We start from the raw sequence: 18,607 nt of genomic DNA on the forward strand, positions 1-18,607 counted from the left end.
ATATATCAAATTAAGGGGTTGTCTTCTGTTATACTGCCAATTAGTTTAAAGGTTCACTCTCTGAATGCAATCAGTATAACAAATTACATATGGCATTAATAAATTGCTATCAACAAACCATGAATAACAATAAAGCTTGTATGACCAGCAATATTACACGTTAAATTAATATTAATGTAATTAATGTACGTCTATATTATATAATAAAGTTTTGTTCCACCATTGATAGAAATTTGATAGAAAAGAGCTCTCTGTTATTTTAACAGATGAAGAGCAGACCACAAGAGAATAGCATTTATTGTCTTTTTCATGCAGAGAAATATCAAGAGAATAGAAAATCATCTGGAGGAATTGAATACAGCGGACTGAAAGGAGCTTGACACAGATATCCTTGTGACACCACATTAAAATACCAGACACTAAAAATAAATCATTGACGGAAAATGTACAGCTCATTCAGCCAAACTGACGGGTCAGGATTATTTGTAGCACAACCTTATTATTTTAAATGAATTGTTTCAGTTCTTTTGAGTAGCATTTCTCTATACCAGAAGTGTCACCTATATTTTAAAATGCGGCAGGCTTGTCTGAAAAAAGGTGACTATATTAAAGCAATAAGCCCCAAGAAGCCATGGTTTACAGTGAATTTATAACAGCTGTTATAAATTCACTGTAAACCACGGCTTCTCAGGGCTTATTGCTTTTATAAAACGGTTATTCCATATATGTAGCAAGGTTTCACAAAATGAAACAAAGCAAATAAAATGTATTGATATTAATAAAAACATTATTCTTCTGCCAAACAATGTAGTTCCTCAGAAACTGTTGCAATTGCAACAAAGTGGTTGCCGAGCAACACAGAGATGTAAACAAAGGTGTATGTTTATAGAGTAATTTACAACAGCTTCGAAAGCAGCTCAACCAATCAGAATCAAGGACCAGAACTATCCGTTTTATAATTGAATTTTGAAGATCCTAAAATCAACTTAAGGTTTCACTTTATTTTGATGGTCCCTTTAAAACTTTCTATTGACTATAAGTAATGTTACACCTACATTTCTACTGACTCTCATTAGAGTGTTAGTAGTGTATTAGTTGACTGGTAGGGTTAGGGTTAGATTAAGTTGACACGTTCTTGCAAAGTTACTTATAGTCAGTAGAATATCTGTTGGGAGACCAACACAATAAGGAGTTAGTACACTGTAAAAAAAAAAAAGTTGAGCGAACTTAAAAAAAACATTTTTTACCAGCTTCAGCAGATTTTTGAGTTTGCTCAACTTGTTTTTGTGGGAGATTCTCAAATTTTTGTTGTATAAACTTAAAACAACAAGTTGAGAAAACTCAAAAATCTGCAGAAGTTTGTTGCCTTAAAAGTTTAAGTTGGCTCAACTTTTTTTTTTTTTTTACAGTGTAGATATGAAGCAGACAGTCTACTAATACTCTTATGAGAGTTTGTTGACATGTAGTTGCAACATTACTTGGTGTTAACAGAATGTTCAAAAGGGACCATCAAAATAAAGTGTTACCCAACTTAAATACCTAAATTATAAAATAAGTAGGCCTGCACTGACTGGCATGACAATAACACATCAAGCACTGCCCAAAACAGTAACAATATGCAAGAACTCACAATGACAATGAAAAATGCCCAAGGAAAGTATGTGCCCATCCCAAATGAGCAAGGTTTGCCAAAAGTGGCAAACTTACATAAATGCAAGTGTATGTTAAATTGGCAGTTTGTTTTGTAATCAAATATTCTAAATTATGAATAGTTGACCAGATTTTTGAAAAACATTTTCTAGTTGAGTGGTCAAAATATCAATTAAATCTATTGTGTTATCCTTGTATTTTATTCCAGCCGTAATGAAATTGAAATTTTCCTAGAAAATGATTAAAAGTGTAGTATGCCGTTTCAGTGCAACTACTGTCCAATACCATAAAGATGATAGTACCAGCTGAAGTATGATTACACAAGATTTGTATTTTAAAGAAAACCAGTTCGAAGGGAGCATAGTTTGCTTTTTGAAAATTCTTATTTGGGTCATTTAATCCAAGACATAGGCTAGAATCTGTGATTGTGAAGTACAGTAAACATCCACATCGGTGCGGTGACTGACAGCTACACATTCACCTCAAAACAGATTCATCCACGCTGAAGCCATGCCGGAGCACAGCCCATGCAAGCAAGATAATTCTGCACAAAGCTTCAATTCCAGGTTTTCAAACAGAGATGGCGACAAAGAGGCAAAACTAACAGACTGCAGCTTTAAATAAATACAATATGAAGAGACATTTAATTATTGGTGATGCTGCAGTAATGTTTAAAAATTTTGGAAACATTTGGAATTTATCATAACTGAGCAGAAAAACAGGATTAAAATGTCGGATTAAAAAAAAAGAGTCAACTTTGAAACTTACTCTTAATTTGTAAAAAAAAAAAAAAAAAAAAAAAAGATAAAAGTTCATACACCAAACACTGGAATCACAGAACGTTACACAATACATTATAAAGGCATACTATAATATTATTTTTAAACTAATAATTCAGAACATGCAGTAACAGAAACTCTTTAAGTGTTCATAATAGCATATGAGCCACTGGAGCTGTCTGAAGATGTAACTGCTGAGGAAAGGTTGGCTTCGGATACGTTGTACACATCTGAAAACAGATGGTTGCATGTTACTCACTGAACTGTCTATTGTATTCACATTAACTCATTTAGCAGTCACATTTATCCAAATGAGAAATACTGTGTAACAACATTAGAGATTCATCCAATTGAAAATACATTCATAAATATTAGCTTTAATATATGCCATCTACTTACGCCTCCGTCGCTTCCTTTGCAAGAAAGGCAGTCCAGATGTGGATGATGATCCTGCACTGGTGCTCTGTAGGGAGATATCAGTCAAAATAAATCACAAAGTAAAATAAAGCACTAAAGCAGGGGGTAAAAGCTGAACATTAGTAAAAGAGCTCATATAATATGTGTTATTACAGAATGGCATTTACCTTGGTACGGCTTGAAAGTTTCTGTAGCAACTGTTTTCCTGGTAGTGACTCACAAACCTGCAATCAAAGACCTCTAGTTAACATCTAGAAATTTCTTGAAAGGCTCTTAAATATCTCTTTATTACACAGCTCTCTGAAAATTTGAAAATGTACTTGATTCTAATTTGCGCCTTTCAGTGGTCAGATATTCCCTAATATTTGCTGTTCATGGCAACCGGTTCTACTATCATGCCTTTTGTAACATTCTGCATACTCGTATCTAAAGTTTTTGCTCTTATCCTCATACAAACGCAGCTGGCAGTATCTCAAGTTATTGATTGTAATGAAAATGGCTTTGGTACGAACTTTGATAGTCATATTACTGTAATGCTGTTGCAGTGTCTGTATTGCTACTAGGATGATTGTACTTTGTAGTGGGATATTGTTTTTTCTCATACAGATAAAATCATTAAATATTTTCAACTCAAACCAATATTTCATGTTCACATATGTGGTGGGCATTTACACAATAAGCAGGATAATCAGTCCAGTAACAGTCTAAATGAACCCCACCCAGTTGATATACTGTTGTCAAATTTATAATGTATGGTTTATACATAACATAATGGCAGATCTCTAGGTTAATTTCAAGATTACAAAGTTAAATGGCATTACTTAAGCTCTGTACAATAGAAGTAAACTCATACCTTGCTGTCTAAAAGCGTTCCAAACACCAAAATAAAGAATCCCTAATAGAAGGAAGTGTTAAAAATACACGAAGGTATCAGTTGAAATATGGTTCAATTTTAAAATACAACAACAAAAAATGGACATATATAATAAATTAATGTGCAGTATTAGTGGATTGCAGAAATTTGAAGACATACACAAAATGTAATCTTACTATAAATTTGACATTATAAAGTAGTACCTGCAGTGAATTGAGGAGTGCAAACACTACATGAATGCCTAATTCCTGTGACACCATGGTTCCAATTCCAAATCCCCATGTTAGACCAAAGATAGGAGTCAAAATGGCCACACATCTGACAATGACCACCAGGGCATGTTTCTCATCTGGTTGAGTTGCAGCACCAACTCCTCTCCTCAACATCTTGTATAGAACCACAATCAAAACCATAAGGTTTATGGCTACAATAGTGAGAGCTGGAATCACAAATGCCAGCAGAGCCATAGAGTCAGACCAGTTCAGCCAGCATGCTTGTTTGGAAGTATACTTTTGATGTCCAGCTGTTGATGCAACAGTAATGACTGCTATGAGCAAAGGTGCACCATAACCGACTGTGAAGGCAATGACCATCATTTTAGCCCTTGACATTTGAGACAAGACCATGACTGTACGGTAAAAGAGAAACAGTGCTGACATTAACATCCAGAAGAAAAGAGCCAGGTAAAAGTAGTGCATGAAGAAAACCGGTGCACTGCAGTGAGCCTCTGTGGTTGGCTGCTCTTTGTCTGCAATTGCAGCTCCAATGATAAAACAGATGTTTGCGATCAGCAGGGACACAGCAATGTTGACTATAGAGACATGTCGCATGTAGGATGTGTCACTTCTTCTTACTGACTTCCATACAATAATCTCAATAATAAGGCATATAATCAAGCTGGCCATCGAAATAGCTACGCCAATGTAAGTTATATAGGCTAAGGCTTTGTGATCAATGGAAAACGGTGACATTAGGATTGAAAAAGAGGTTGTGTGGTTGCATTCACATGTAATCTTGCCAGTGTTGTTCCGCTTTACTTCACATCCAGTGGAATCCCATGTGTTGAGACTAAAGTTCCAAAAGACACACTGAGGATTTCCCAAAGACTGATTAGTAATGTCAAATGTAAAAGAAATGTTGTTAAGCGTTTCATTAACCTTAACAACAACCACATCTCCATTGATGCGCACATCTGATTTCCTGCTGTCATTAGTACCTTGAGAAGGCAGGACATTGTCAAGAGTTGTGAAGATTACGATGGTTATGATAGTCGCCTGAGGAACCTGTGGTATCACAATCTCTGTAGTTGAATTTGGCAGTGCTGATGTTATATTGAATGAGTTTTTAATTGTAGTTCTATTCAGCTGAATGGATGTTTCATAAATATCAAACTCATCTGTGAGACGGTCACTTATATTCTCAATAGCGCTCAGAAGTTTAATGCTGATGTGTTCTGTTTTGTTGCCTTTGTTCAGTTTGTTCCATGTATCACTGACATTACCGGATACGATAATGTCCGCTGTTTTTAGGAAATTCTGGAAATTTAATTTAAAATTCTGTATTAATTATAAAATATAGTCCATAAAATGTGGAAATATTTAATAAACAGTATAAGGTATTTGGATAATCTAATAAGACAAAATATTATAAGATATTACTATAACCTAATATAAAAACATGATTGCCATATTTTTTTAAAATTCGTCATAATATAATATAATATAATATAATATAATATAATATAATATAATATAATATAATATAATATAATATAATATAATATAATATAATATAATATAACAATGAACAGGTTTATTCCACATTAATGGAAATAATGGCTATAACAATACAAAATTACATTAAGTAAAATGAATTATCAATAGTTTATCTTATCTTAACTAAACATTAGTTTAATGTAATTAAACAAGCATAAAAATATCTACTCATGAAATTTTACAAGCTTAAATGTGAATATACATACTTCCATCACTGCTTCATTGATGACAGTAGTTTGTGATAAGTCAGCAATTTTAAAGAGTATGTCAACAATTGCTTTGACAGTAGCAGCAGACTGTGTTATATTAATATTATTCTCAGATGTGGCAATACTGAGGTTAGCCATAAACCCTGGAATCCCCTCCACAGTCAAGGACTAAATTGCAAAGTACAACACAAATATTAGAAACCTTTAAAATGGCCAGATCATTGTATGTAGATACATGATCAATAGATTACCTCGAGTTTGTTTTTAAGGTTGACGATAACTTCAAGTACACAGTTGTCCTCTACTGGTTTCCAAACATTTGATTCACATTTGTAAGTTATGGTGCCTTTCATGCCTGTTCCACAGACTCCTGTCATCACATCATTTGTTTTTCCAACTCCAAGTTCTTCATTTTGACAGTCATAATCTGAAGCATTTGATTAAAAGTCAGAAGGAAAAAGATTAAATACAATTCAGTTTCTGTCAGAATAGAACATCACATTACACTTTATGCATTTTGGCACTTGAAAGTACCCTTGCAAACTACTTGCGCACTATGCTGAAGCATCATAAATAACTAGGGACAAATGAGTAAATAATAGGACCAGAACAGTCAAAACCAGATAATCAATTGTGATACGATCCAATGAAAAGGCTGCTAGACTGTAAAAACCATTCAATGCAACTGTACAACAGTAAAAAGCACTTTGATGCTGAAAAGAATGAGAAACTGAAGGCTCACTTTCCGTGCTTGTCCTAACTATGATGCTGCCATAGCTGTAACTGTAATCCTGTAGTTGTGGCAGATCCTTGAGACGACATGTAAAGGTTTCTTCTGTACAATTTCCCTTCTGAGAAGCGTAGTTTAATATGATACTGTTAGATCCTGATTGTGTAAAAAGAGAAATGGATTTGCTAGGAAATATATTAATAACATGGAGAATTTAATTAAAGGTTTAAATGACACCTACTCAATAACTTTTATATTAAAAAAAAAACATTTGATAAAAATCAGAAATTTGTATGTCCAACCTGAAATTAGTACTTTTCCACCAATGACCCACTCAATACTGTAGCCAAAATCAACAGTACATTTCAGTTGGAAACTGCTGCCATCACATGGAAAAGTACGGTATTTATCACCCACAATAATACTGGGGCGTTGTTTAATAATGACGTTTTGCCACTGAATGTAGGGTATTGTATTCCTTTGTATGATGCATGAATATTGACCTGCATATGGGGAAAAAATCACTACGGTATCATTAATGTATTAAGCAAATTTAGTCAACCGAGTACGTTTTGTTTACTGAACAAGGTTTCTAAACATGAAAGAACTTCATACCTTTTATAATGCATTTATTTATTTATTTGCTCGTAAAACAAAACTTTGTCAATGAGGTGATGTTCATGACATTAACATACTATGAAAGCAGCTTAATTTCGATTGGTTGAAGAGTTCATAATCTATGCCATATATAGTATAATTTCATATAATTATATGCTATAGTATATCAATATGCTAATGTACATAAAACAAACTGTGGCACAGTTTTACAGCAGTCTGTTATTTAAAACAATCAGCAGTCAGGCACTTTGTTATGTAATATCATAGACGAGGCAAAAATAAGTATTATGTCACTCACCACTGTCACTTTCACTAGCGTTTTTCATAGTGAGAGTTCTGTTGTCATTTGAAATGAAATATTTTGTGTTTTCTGCAAGATCTTTGTTATTCAATGTCCATTTTATTTGTCCCTTTGCAAAGTCTGGCTGTATACAGTTCAGGTCCACCTTTTGCAGAGGATATAACTGATCTGTTGTGAAGACTGTTTGATCTGTAAATAAAAACCATACAGCTCAAATCACCCAACAACAAACAAAACCCAAACAATAACATATTAAATATGATGAAACTAGGAAATGTGAAGGGTTTTAGATTAGGCACTGACTACCCTTACCACTTTGAGCAAAAGCATCTTCAGCTACATCTATGCCTTGCCTCGTTAGAGAGTCAGAAACCTGTGTGTTTGCAGCTCCAAAATCAAGGCTGTTGGATGTTGCATTTATTGCATAGTCTGCTAAAACACTACCAGACCTATGGAGCGAAACACAAACCACACCAATGTGAAGACATGTACTAACAATGTATTTGTTTGAAAAAGCAGTTAATAAATGGGAATGTTGGGTGAGAAAAGTGAACATGTAAATGGTAGATCATACCTGAATCTAAAGACGCTTGTAGAACCAATAATGTAGCCAGTTAGCTTATTAGAATAACTTACATTAATCTGTAAAAAATGCCCAATATTATTTTCCAATAATAAAAATTAAATAAAGTAATTGTGTGTGTTAATTCATGTTACAACATCATGTCCATGTGAGGATATTATATTTTGGATAGTATATTTGGACTGTTTCTGACTGTTGACTGGATGTTAGGGAAAAACAAATACAAAAATGTAATGATATAAAAAGCAATATAAAACTACTAGTTCCAGTCCATGATTCGGATTGGTCAGTGATACACAGAACCGTTGAGTGAAGCGGTCATTGCCATGCTTTATCATGAATAAAACACAGCTGTTGATCAATCAATAGTCAAGGACTGGAAATAACCATTTTATAAATAGCATTCAAACAAAATCTTGTATGTAAACAAATTACACAAACAATACATTTCATTAAAAATGAAGCACAGAATACTCACTGTTGACTCAATTTGTCCAGATAAATCTTTGTAAGTCTTGCTATTAGGGTCCGTAAGACTGATGTCAAAAACCTGATTTATTGTCATTGACATTCCAATTACTGTAAATAAGTGTACATTTATGTGCAATGTATCAACAGGTTTAAGCAACAATCCTCAATCTCTAATCATAAAACAATACAAATACTACCCAGTCAGAGGGGTTACACAAAGAGAACACTACACTAAATATTAATTAATGATTACACAATAAATTAATAAAAACATATTTCCTGTTATTAGTTATTGACATGCATTGCATACCATTTTTATACCCCTGCTAACACTAAGATGATCTTAATTCCTTATTCTTTTCTGCAATGTTTAGATTTACAGTACCTGTCTATGCTGTTGTTGAATTACAACAACAACAATATGAATATAATTTTATCCTGCATGAAACTAAACATCAGATTTTGTTTTACTGTGAATACCTGTTGGTGTCATTGTTGTTCTTGTTGTTGGTGGTGGTGCTGATGATGATGTTGGAGTTGATGGTGTTGATGGTGGTGGGGCTGATGATGTTGGTGTTGATGGTGTTGGTGGTGGTGGTGCTGATGATGTTGGAGTTGATGGTCTTGTTGGTGGTGGAACTGTTGGAATTGAAGAAAATTGACAAGACATGGTTTAAAACTTAAGCATATCCTCTTGTGCTTATTACTCTTTTAATCTTTAAAGATGCTGACAAATCAACATGAAGAACTTTCAATGTTCTATAAAAAAAATCTTATTTTTCTCATTATTTAAGGTAGTTATACATAAATCTGAATGTAGAATATACCTGTACATGTGTTATTGATGCTGATGGAGAGACTTGAGTTTGTTGCAGTGAATCCATCCAGACATGAGCAACTGTAATTTCCCTTTTCATTTGTGCAGTTGGCATTTGGACCACATACAGATGGACTGAACAGACATTCATTTATATCTGGAAAGGCAATAAAACATTTACAAGAAAATATGTCAATATTCATAATCATTTTTTAAAAACAAAAAAATATAATTAGGAAAAAAAACCTGAAAAACATGATCATGCAAATAAATGAATCGCACCTTTGCATGGGTTACTGCTATTAATAGCTTCATTCATTTTTGTGACGTTAAATCCTTGCCAACAAGAGCACAAATACTTTCCATTGTAATTTAAACAGTTAGCATTCGGCCCACACACCAACAAGGAGGTGAGACATTCATTAATATCTGAAATAAAACAAATGATAAAAACATGGATACTGAGAATATTAAAATGTCCAGTCTGAAAGCATCCATAAAGTATGCCAGCTTTGAATCATGCACAACAAATAGAAACTGATTTAAGCTTTCAATTATATCAAAAAAAAAAAAAAAAAATCAAGATTATTATTGCAGTGTCTTTGTGAAGATAGAACCCACTTCTACATGCTCACCATTGCATGGGTTACTGGTGCTGACCGGTTCACTGCTATTTGTTACCGTAAATCCACTCAAGCAGGAACAGCTGTAACTCCCATTTGAGTTGGTGCAATAAGAGTTTGGACCACAGACTTCTGATGTCTTAAGACATTCATCCACATCTTTATTACAGGAAGAGATATAAAAGAGTTTGCATAAAAATCTGATGGTCAGAGTCACAAAACTGACATGACTTGGTTTGAAAAGTCAACATATCCTCTTGTGCCTATAAATTATTTCAGTCTCCAAAGATGCTGATAAATCAGCATTATTAAGAACATTTAATGCTCTACACAAAATATTATTTTTCATATCTTATTAAGATAGTAAAACACACAAATCTAAATATATAGAACGTACCTGTACATGTGTTATTGATGCTGATGGGTAGACTTGCATTTGTTGCAGTAAATCCATCTAGACATGAGCAATTGTAACTTCCATTTTCATTTGTGCAGTTGGCATTTGGACCACATACAGATGAACTGAACAGACATTCATTAAAATCTAAAATAAAACAAATGATGAAAACACGACTGCTGACAAGATTCAAATGTCCAGTCTGACAGCATCCATAAAGAATGCCAGCTTTGAATCATGCAGGACAAATACAAACTGACTGAAATGTAGCTGTCAATTTTAAAAATCAAGGTTAGTAATGAAATTGATCTCCATCAATGTTATTGCAGGTCAGAGTACACAATGTGAAGCTAGAACCCACTTCTACATGTGTTATATGTTATGTATTTGTTACATGCTCACCGTTGCATGGGTTACTGGTGCTGACTGGTTCACTGCTATTTGTTACTGTAAATCCACTCAAGCAGGAACAGCTGTAACTCCCAATTGAGTTGGTGCAAAGAGATTTTGGACCACAGACCTCTGATGTCTTAAGACATTCATTCACATCTTTATTACAGGAAGAAAATAAAAATAGTTTGCATAAAAATATGATGGTCAGAGTCATAAATATATATTTATCATTATGCTTTTTGTGCCTGAATTTACAATAACAGGCATGAGCTAAACTCTCAAGTTTTTACAAATATCTGAATATAAAATGTACCTCTACATGTGTTATTGATGCTAATGGGGAGACTTGAGTTTGTTGTAGTGAATCCATCCAGACATGAGCAACTGTAACTTCCCAATGCATTTCTGCAGTTGGCATTTGGACCGCATACAGATGGACTGAACAGACATTCATTTATATCTGAAAAGAAAATAACACGTTTTAGAACAATATCTCAATATTTAAATACTTTTGTAATTACAGAAAAAAATAAGTAATTATGAATTTTAACATCTAAAAATCATGATAATGCAAATAAATGAATCACACCTATGCATGGGTTACTGCTATTAATAGTTTCATTAATCTGTGAAACATCATATCCTTCCCAACAAGAGCATGAATAGTTTCCGTTGTAATTGGAACAGTTAGTATTCAGCCCACACACCGATGAGGAGTTGAGACATTCATTAATATCTGAAATAAAACAAGTAATAACAATATGGCTGCTGAGAAGGTTAAAATGTCCAGTCTGACAGCATCCATAAAGCACATCAGGTTTGAATCATGTAGGGCAAATACAAAATGACGCTTAAGAAATATAGCGGTCAATTTTAAAAAGCTAGGTTATTATTGAAATTAAACATATGTGAAGGGAGAACCCACTTCTACATTTGTTACATGTTCTACATGCTCACCATTGCATGGGTTACTGGTGCTGACTGGTTCACTGATATTTGTTACAGTAAATCCACTCGAGCAGGAACAGCTGTAACTCCCATTTGAGTTGGTGCAATGAGAGTTTGGACCACAGACCTCTGATGTTTTAAGACATTCATTCACATCTTTTTTTTCAGGAAGAGATGAAAAAGAGTTTGCATAAGTCAGTCAGCGTCATAAAAATATATTTATCATTATGCACTGTGTGCCTGAATTTGCAATAATGGGCATGAGCAAAACTTTCAAGGTTTTACAAATATCTGAATATAGAATGTACCTGTACATGTGTTATAGATGCTGATGGGGAGACTTGAGTTTGTTGCAGTGAATCCATCAAGACATGAGCAACTGTAACTTCCCATTTCATTTGTGCAGTTGGCATTTGGACCACATACAGATGGACTGAACAGGCATTCATCTATATCTGGAAAGGGAATAACACATTCCAGAACAATATCCCAATATTTAAAATAATTTTCTAATTACAGTAATTAGAAATGTTAACAACATCTGAAAATCATGATAATGCAAATAAATGAATCACACCTATACATGGGTTATTGCTATTAATAGTTTCATTCATCTTTGTGACATTATATCCTCCCCAACAGGAGCAGGAATAGTTTCCGTTGTAATTGGAACAATTAGCATTTGGCCCACACATCAACGAGGAGTTGAGACATTCATTAATATCTGAAATATAACAAATGATAAAAACATGGGAAGATTAAAATGTCCAATCTGACAGCATCCATAAAGCATGCCAGCTTTGAATCATGTAGAATAAATAGAAACTGATTGTTCAGAAATTCAGCTGTCAATTATATCAAAAAGTGTGTGTGGGGGGGGGGGTGGACAATGTTCCCTAGCTGCATTGAAACGGTTTGGGAACACCTTCAGCATGACCACGCTCTGAATCACGTGTGTAATCAAAACAATGGATGGGTGAGACGTCACGGGTGGGGTGACGTAGAGACCAGGAAGCATATAAGCACATGCGGTGGAACCGGCATCAGCTTTCTGTCATTCAGCAAGCGCTCTGTGTGTGTCAGTCTTATTTGGTGTTGTCTGTCCATTATCACTCTTTATTTTACCAATACGAGTGAAGACAAACATAGGCGAGAGCGGGCAGCATCTCGGGCTGTGTGTTTTTCCCTGCACGCGCTACTTTACGGGTGGGGATACACGCAGTTTGTGTGCTGTCTGCTTGGGAGCAAAACACGCAGAATCAGCTCTCAAGGGAGCTGACTTCCCGCATTAAGCTGCGTTCACACTAGCAGTAGCCAGGGGCTGGCGATGAGGTCGCTAGTGGGCATTCCCACTACTGGTTGCCTTGACAGCGAGTCTTTCTTGCCGCTTAATTCAAACATTTTGGAGGCAAAAGACTAAATATAATCTAAATCTAAATTTTATCCGTACATACAAACAAAAATGAATGAGAAACAGAGCCTACTTTCTGTTATGTTTATTTCTGGCTGAGAGGAGAACAATCACATGAGCTCTACCGTCTTCTTTCCTATTGGTTGTCGCTCCCGAAAGTCGCTCTTCATTTGCATAAAGTTGAAGGATTCTGAACTTTGTCGCGTCGCTGGACACGCCCCATCCGGTCGCCAACGGTCGCTATCGCTCGCTGTCACTCGTGTAGCCGGAAATTGCCAGCTCTCCATTGAAATGAATGGGATTGTGTCGCTTTGTCGCTGTGTGTTGCTTATAGTGTGAACGGGGCTTTACGAAGTTGTTACTGCGTATGCTTTGCTCTCGGAGGGCTCTCTTTGAGGAGGGAGCCTTCACCAGCGTTCCTCGCGGTGCCAGCCCCGCTTTCGCTGAGGCGGAGTGGCGGCTGCCCTCACGGAAATCGCAGAAGGATTTGGTGGAGGGAATGGAAACGGGCGATCCCCTATGTTATTCCCTAGATCTAGCGCTCTCTCTCTCGGGGTTCGGAAGACCGCGTTGCGGTTTCTTCCCCCTTTGAGTAAGAGCTCGCTGCTGTAGCTATCTTCTCAGAGGAGAGTGATTTGTTGCTATGAGACGTTTCTTCTCGAGGGAAGAAAAGGTCTGTGTGTGAAATCAGTGCATTACGGTCATTCAAAGCGATGCTTTATATTTAATCTTTTCACAACCGGACCGTGTTTACTTTGACTCTGAGGAATTAAATGGTGTTATCGTCTGCGATGAGAAGTTTTATATATAATATATATATATATATATATATATATATATTTTTTTTTTTTTTTTTTACTTACTGTATTTAGTAGGGACTGAAGATGGGCCTCCTTTCTTCTCCCTCACTCTCTATACAGTAAGCGCTTGGGATGAATTCTCGAGTACGGAGCACGGTGCTCTCTCTTCCTCGGAGGAGGTTGAGGTGGCAGCAGGGGCTGCTGGCGGGAGCAGCCCCAACCGTATTCCAGCTCCTCATTCAGGGCCGAAGGTTTCTAGCAGGAGGCGGATCTGCGGACTGTCATTTTTGCTGGATAATCTTCGGCTAAAACATCCTGACGCCTATGGCCCAGGACTCTTCCCCAGAGGGGCCTGCCCCCCGAAGTCCTAAGCCATAAGCATCCAGACTCTCTTACTGAAGACCCGCGTCATCTTCCTGGAAGACTAAACTGGTAGAACCAGAGCCTGCTAGGCAGGACCCACGAGACACACTTGGCAGGGGCTCCCACACCGCCAGGTGACCTACTAAGGGAACCAGTCTCTTGAGAGTGAGAGAAGCGCTTGCAGGAAACCACTGCGCCCTGAAACATTGTAGGTGGCAGGGTTGGCAGAACGATCTCCTGAGGGCACTGAGGAGAGACGGGCACCGTATAATGAGGTGTAACCGCTCTTCCCCAGAGGGGGCCGACCCACAAAAGTCCTACATTAGACTTTTGTATACCACATCACACGGTGCCCGTCTCTCCTCAATGCCCTCAGGAGATCAGTCTGCCAACCCTGCCGGTGTTCCAGGGCGCAGCAGTCTCCCGCGAGCGCTTCTCTCAGTTACCGCCTGGTAACGTAGCGGTACTAATAGGCTCGCCACCTCCACGGAGGTCTCTAGAGCAGCTAGATCTGCCATCCCCCTGCCAGTCCTCCGCTTCAGAGCACCGAGCTAGCAGCTCTAAGTATACCAGAGGCCAGTCTCAAGAGACTGATTTCCTTAGTAGACTATTTGGCAGCGTGGAAACTACTGCCAAACGTGTCCCGGTGCGTCCTGCACACTGTAGAGTGAGGCTATAGAATCCAGTTCGGTTCTCCCCCGCCTCAGTTTAACGGGGTCATCCCCACTCTGGGGGGTCCCGAGCAGGCTCTGGTCAGAAGGCCATCGAGGTGGTCCCTCCTCACATAGTAGTGTCCAGGTTCTACAGCCGTTACTTCACCATTCCGAGGAAGGATGCAGGGTTGTGCCCTATTTTAGATCTGCGTCATTTGAACCGCTCAGTCAGACGACTGAAGTTTAGCATGCTCGCACTCAAACAAGGTCCGAGGACTGGTTTGTCACGATCGATCTAAAAGGTGCACATGTCTTCATCCTTCCTCATCACAGGAAGTTCCTGAGGATTGCTTTTGGGGGCAAAAACTTACCAACATCGAGTTCTTCCTTTTGGCCTTGCACTCTCACCCTACACTTTCACGAAGTGTGTGGATGCTGCTCTGGCTCCTCCGTGATCCCAGGGCATCCGCATACTCAACCACATCGTATGGCGGTTCGACATCGAGATGTCGGTCTCGCTCACATGAAAGAGCTGGGGGTTAAGACTAAACGCCAAGAAAGGTGTGCTTTCTCCATTACAGAGGACCACTTATTTTGGCGTGGTGTGGAATTCGACCACGATGCAGGCACATGTGTCCCCTGCTCGGTTCGAGTCAATTCTCACGGCAGTCAAGAGGGTGAAAGTAGGCCGGTCACTCACTGCCAAGCAGTTTCAGAGACTGCTGGGTCTGATGGCAGCTGCGTCCAACGTGGTTACTTTTGGCCTTCTGTACATGAAACCCCTACAGTGGTGGCTCAAGACCAATGGGTTCTATCCGAGGGGAAACCCGCTTCGCATGCTCAAGGTCACGCGGCGCTGCCTTCGTGCCTTAGACATGTGGAGGAAACCTTGGTTCTTATCTCAGGGCCTGGTGCTGGGAGCTCCTGGTCGCCGCGTATGCTAGCAACGGATCCATCACTCACCGGTTGGGGAGCAGTCATGAGTAGCCGCTCGGCCCGCGGTCTGTGGAGTGGTCGCCATCTCACGTGCCACATCAACTGCCTGGAGATGGTGGCCGTGTTTCTAGCATTAAAATATTTTCTCCCGGACTTAAGAGATCACCATGTGTTGGTGCGCACTGGCAACACAGCGGTGGTCTCTTATATCAACCACCAAGGAGGTCTGCGTTCGCGCCCCCTGTACAGGCTGGTTCGCAAGATCCTTGTGTGGTCCCAGGGCAAACTCCTCTCGCTGAGAACAGTTCATATTCCTGGGCATCTCAAGATGGGAGCAGACATCCTGTCGAGGTAGGGGCCAAGACCCGGGGAATGGAGACTTCACCCCGAGGTGGTGAAGCAGACTTGGAGAGTTTGGCAAGGCTCAGGTGGACCTGTTTGTGACTCGAGAGACATCGCACTGTCCCCTCTGGTTCTTTCTGACTCATCCAGCTCCACAGGGGCTGGATGACATGGTACAAATGTGGCCGAGGCTTCGTCTGTACACCTTTCGCTCTGCTCCTGGGAGTTCTGCAGAGAGTGTGCCGGACGGACAAAAGAGCCCTGTTCTGGCCGGGCCAAGTACGCTCGGACCTGATTTCCCTTCTAGATGGCTCTCTGTGGAGATTTCCGTCAGGAGGAATCTCCTCTCTCAGACGGAGGGTACGATCTTTTATCCCCACTCGGAGCGGAGGAAGTTATGGATGTGACCCCCGAGGGAGCACATCTCATAGCTTCCGGTCTCTCAACTGAGGTTGTTGAGACCATCCTCCAACCCAGAGCTCCCTCTACGAGGAAACTGTGCACCTTGAAGTGGAAGCTTTCACTTCTTGATGCGGAGACCGCCAGCTCAACCCAGTCAACTGCCCAGTTGGTACAGTTCTGGAGTTCCTGCAGGCCAGTTTCTCCACAGGGTTGACCCACTCCACCCTAAAGGTCTACTTGGCGGCCATTGTGGCCTACCACGCCCCTTGTGGTGGCCAGTCAGTGGGCAGACACCCACTAGTTACACGTTTCCTCCATGATGCGCTGAGGCTGAGGCCTCAGGCCAGAGAAGCTTATGCTAAGTGGTGGATTAGGATGCTATTCCATAGTCTCAAGTCCTCTGATCTCCCCTCTCCTTGGGGTTCAACGCTCCCTCTCCAGAAGTTGGCCTTCGGGACATGGTCCCCGCCTACTTTAGCCACTCCTGGCTCCCTTTTCTCTCGCCCTAGCTGTGCTTTTCCACGCTAGGCAGGGATTTGAAAGTCTGGCGGCGTGGGCATCTCATTCCCAAAGCGTTTCTACGCAGCTCGAGTTCCTGAAGGGGAACGTCTCAAAGTTACGTACAGTTGACGCTGCGTTTCGGGGCCACACTTCCGGCATCCCTGCGAGCGCTTGCTTCCTTCCTAGAAGCTGACGCCGGTTCCACCGCACATGCTTTTATGCTTCCTGGTCTCTACGTCACCCCACCCGTGACGTCTCGTCCCTCCACTGGTCTGATTACACATGTGATTCAGAGCGTGGTCACGCTGAAGGCATTCCCAAAGCGTTTCGACGCAGCGTCTTGTTCCCTCAGAGAACTAGGGTTACATACGTAACCTTGAGACGTTATTGCAGCTCAGAGTACACAATGTGAAGCTAGAACCCACTTCTACATGTGTTATATGTTATGTATTTGTTACATGCTCACCGTTGCATGGGTTACTGGTGCTGACTGGTTCACTGCTATTTGTTACTATAAATCCACTCAAGCAGGAACAGCTGTAACTCCCAATTGAGTTGGTGCAAAGAGATTTTGGACCACAGACCTCTGATGTCTTAAGACATTCATTCACATCTTTATTACAGGAAGAAAATAAAAATAGTTTGCATAAAAATATGATGGTCAGAGTCATAAATATATATATTTATCCTTATGCTTTTTGTGCCTGAATTTACAATAACAGGCATGAGCTAAACTCTCAAGTTTTTACAAATATCTGAATATAAAATGTACCTCTACATGTGTTATTGATGCTGATGGGGAGACTTGAGTTTGTTGTAGTGAATCCATCCAGACATGAGCAACTGTAACTTCCCAATGCATTTCTGCAGTTGGCATTTGGACCACATACAGATGGACTGAACAGACATTCATTTATATCTGAAAAGAAAATAACACATTTTAGAACAATATCTCAATATTTTAATAATTTTGTAATTATAGAAAAAAAAATAATTAGAAATTTGATCAACATCTAAAAATCATGATAATGCAAATAAATGAATCACACCTATGCATGGGTTACTGCTATTAATAGTTTCATTAATCTGTGAAACATCATATCCTTCCCAACAAGAGCATGAATAGTTTCCGTTGTAATTGGAACAGTTAGTATTCAGCCCACACACCGATGAGGAGTTGAGACATTCATTAATATCTGAAATAAAACAAGTAATAACAATATGGCTGCTGAGAAGGTTAAAATGTCCAGTCTGACAGCATCCATAAAGCACATCAGGTTTGAATCATGTAGGGCAAATACAAAATGACGCTTAAGAAATATAGCGGTCAATTTTAAAAAGCTAGGTTATTATTGAAATTAAACATATGTGAAGGGAGAACCCACTTCTACATTTGTTACATGTTCTACATGCTCACCATTGCATGGGTTACTGGTGCTGACTGGTTCACTGATATTTGTTACAGTAAATCCACTCGAGCAGGAACAGCTGTAACTCCCATTTGAGTTGGTGCAATGAGAGTTTGGACCACAGACCTCTGATGTTTTAAGACATTCATTCACATCTTTTTTTTCAGGAAGAGATGAAAAAGAGTTTGCATAAGTCAGTCAGCGT

General features: G+C 38.9%; 1 protein-coding gene across 2 annotated transcripts in view; it reads right to left on the minus strand.

Moving 5' to 3' along the window:
* Positions 1 to 299: 299 nt before the first annotated feature.
* The window catches only part of LOC131527640 (fibrillin-2-like), a 33,824-nt gene continuing 15,516 nt past the window's right edge, over positions 300 to 18,607 (minus strand). Inside the window, exons 17-44 of one of the 2 annotated variants that reach the window (XM_058756875.1) lie at positions 18,411 to 18,557; positions 18,043 to 18,189; positions 17,766 to 17,912; positions 17,460 to 17,606; positions 12,163 to 12,309; positions 11,894 to 12,040; positions 11,595 to 11,741; positions 11,227 to 11,373; positions 10,951 to 11,097; positions 10,647 to 10,793; positions 10,245 to 10,391; positions 9,860 to 10,006; positions 9,507 to 9,653; positions 9,235 to 9,381; positions 8,888 to 9,046; positions 8,415 to 8,515; positions 7,928 to 7,995; positions 7,666 to 7,802; positions 7,351 to 7,542; positions 6,737 to 6,937; positions 6,447 to 6,590; positions 5,956 to 6,131; positions 5,702 to 5,872; positions 3,924 to 5,255; positions 3,700 to 3,741; positions 3,014 to 3,070; positions 2,829 to 2,892; positions 300 to 2,659 (exon numbers count right to left, since the gene is read on the minus strand). In XM_058756875.1, coding sequence (XP_058612858.1) covers positions 2,571 to 2,659; positions 2,829 to 2,892; positions 3,014 to 3,070; positions 3,700 to 3,741; positions 3,924 to 5,255; positions 5,702 to 5,872; positions 5,956 to 6,131; positions 6,447 to 6,590; positions 6,737 to 6,937; positions 7,351 to 7,542; positions 7,666 to 7,802; positions 7,928 to 7,995; positions 8,415 to 8,515; positions 8,888 to 9,046; positions 9,235 to 9,381; positions 9,507 to 9,653; positions 9,860 to 10,006; positions 10,245 to 10,391; positions 10,647 to 10,793; positions 10,951 to 11,097; positions 11,227 to 11,373; positions 11,595 to 11,741; positions 11,894 to 12,040; positions 12,163 to 12,309; positions 17,460 to 17,606; positions 17,766 to 17,912; positions 18,043 to 18,189; positions 18,411 to 18,557 — 4,991 coding nt within the window. In that variant the 3' untranslated portion in view covers positions 300 to 2,570. The remainder of the gene's footprint in view (positions 2,660 to 2,828; positions 2,893 to 3,013; positions 3,071 to 3,699; positions 3,742 to 3,923; positions 5,256 to 5,701; positions 5,873 to 5,955; positions 6,132 to 6,446; positions 6,591 to 6,736; positions 6,938 to 7,350; positions 7,543 to 7,665; positions 7,803 to 7,927; positions 7,996 to 8,414; positions 8,516 to 8,887; positions 9,047 to 9,234; positions 9,382 to 9,506; positions 9,654 to 9,859; positions 10,007 to 10,244; positions 10,392 to 10,646; positions 10,794 to 10,950; positions 11,098 to 11,226; positions 11,374 to 11,594; positions 11,742 to 11,893; positions 12,041 to 12,162; positions 12,310 to 17,459; positions 17,607 to 17,765; positions 17,913 to 18,042; positions 18,190 to 18,410; positions 18,558 to 18,607) is intronic. The other variant, XM_058756877.1, reaches the window with a different exon arrangement.

The sequence above is a fragment of the Onychostoma macrolepis genome, chromosome 20 (assembly GCF_012432095.1).
Source record: "Onychostoma macrolepis isolate SWU-2019 chromosome 20, ASM1243209v1, whole genome shotgun sequence".
Classification (NCBI taxonomy): Eukaryota; Metazoa; Chordata; class Actinopteri; order Cypriniformes; family Cyprinidae; genus Onychostoma; species Onychostoma macrolepis.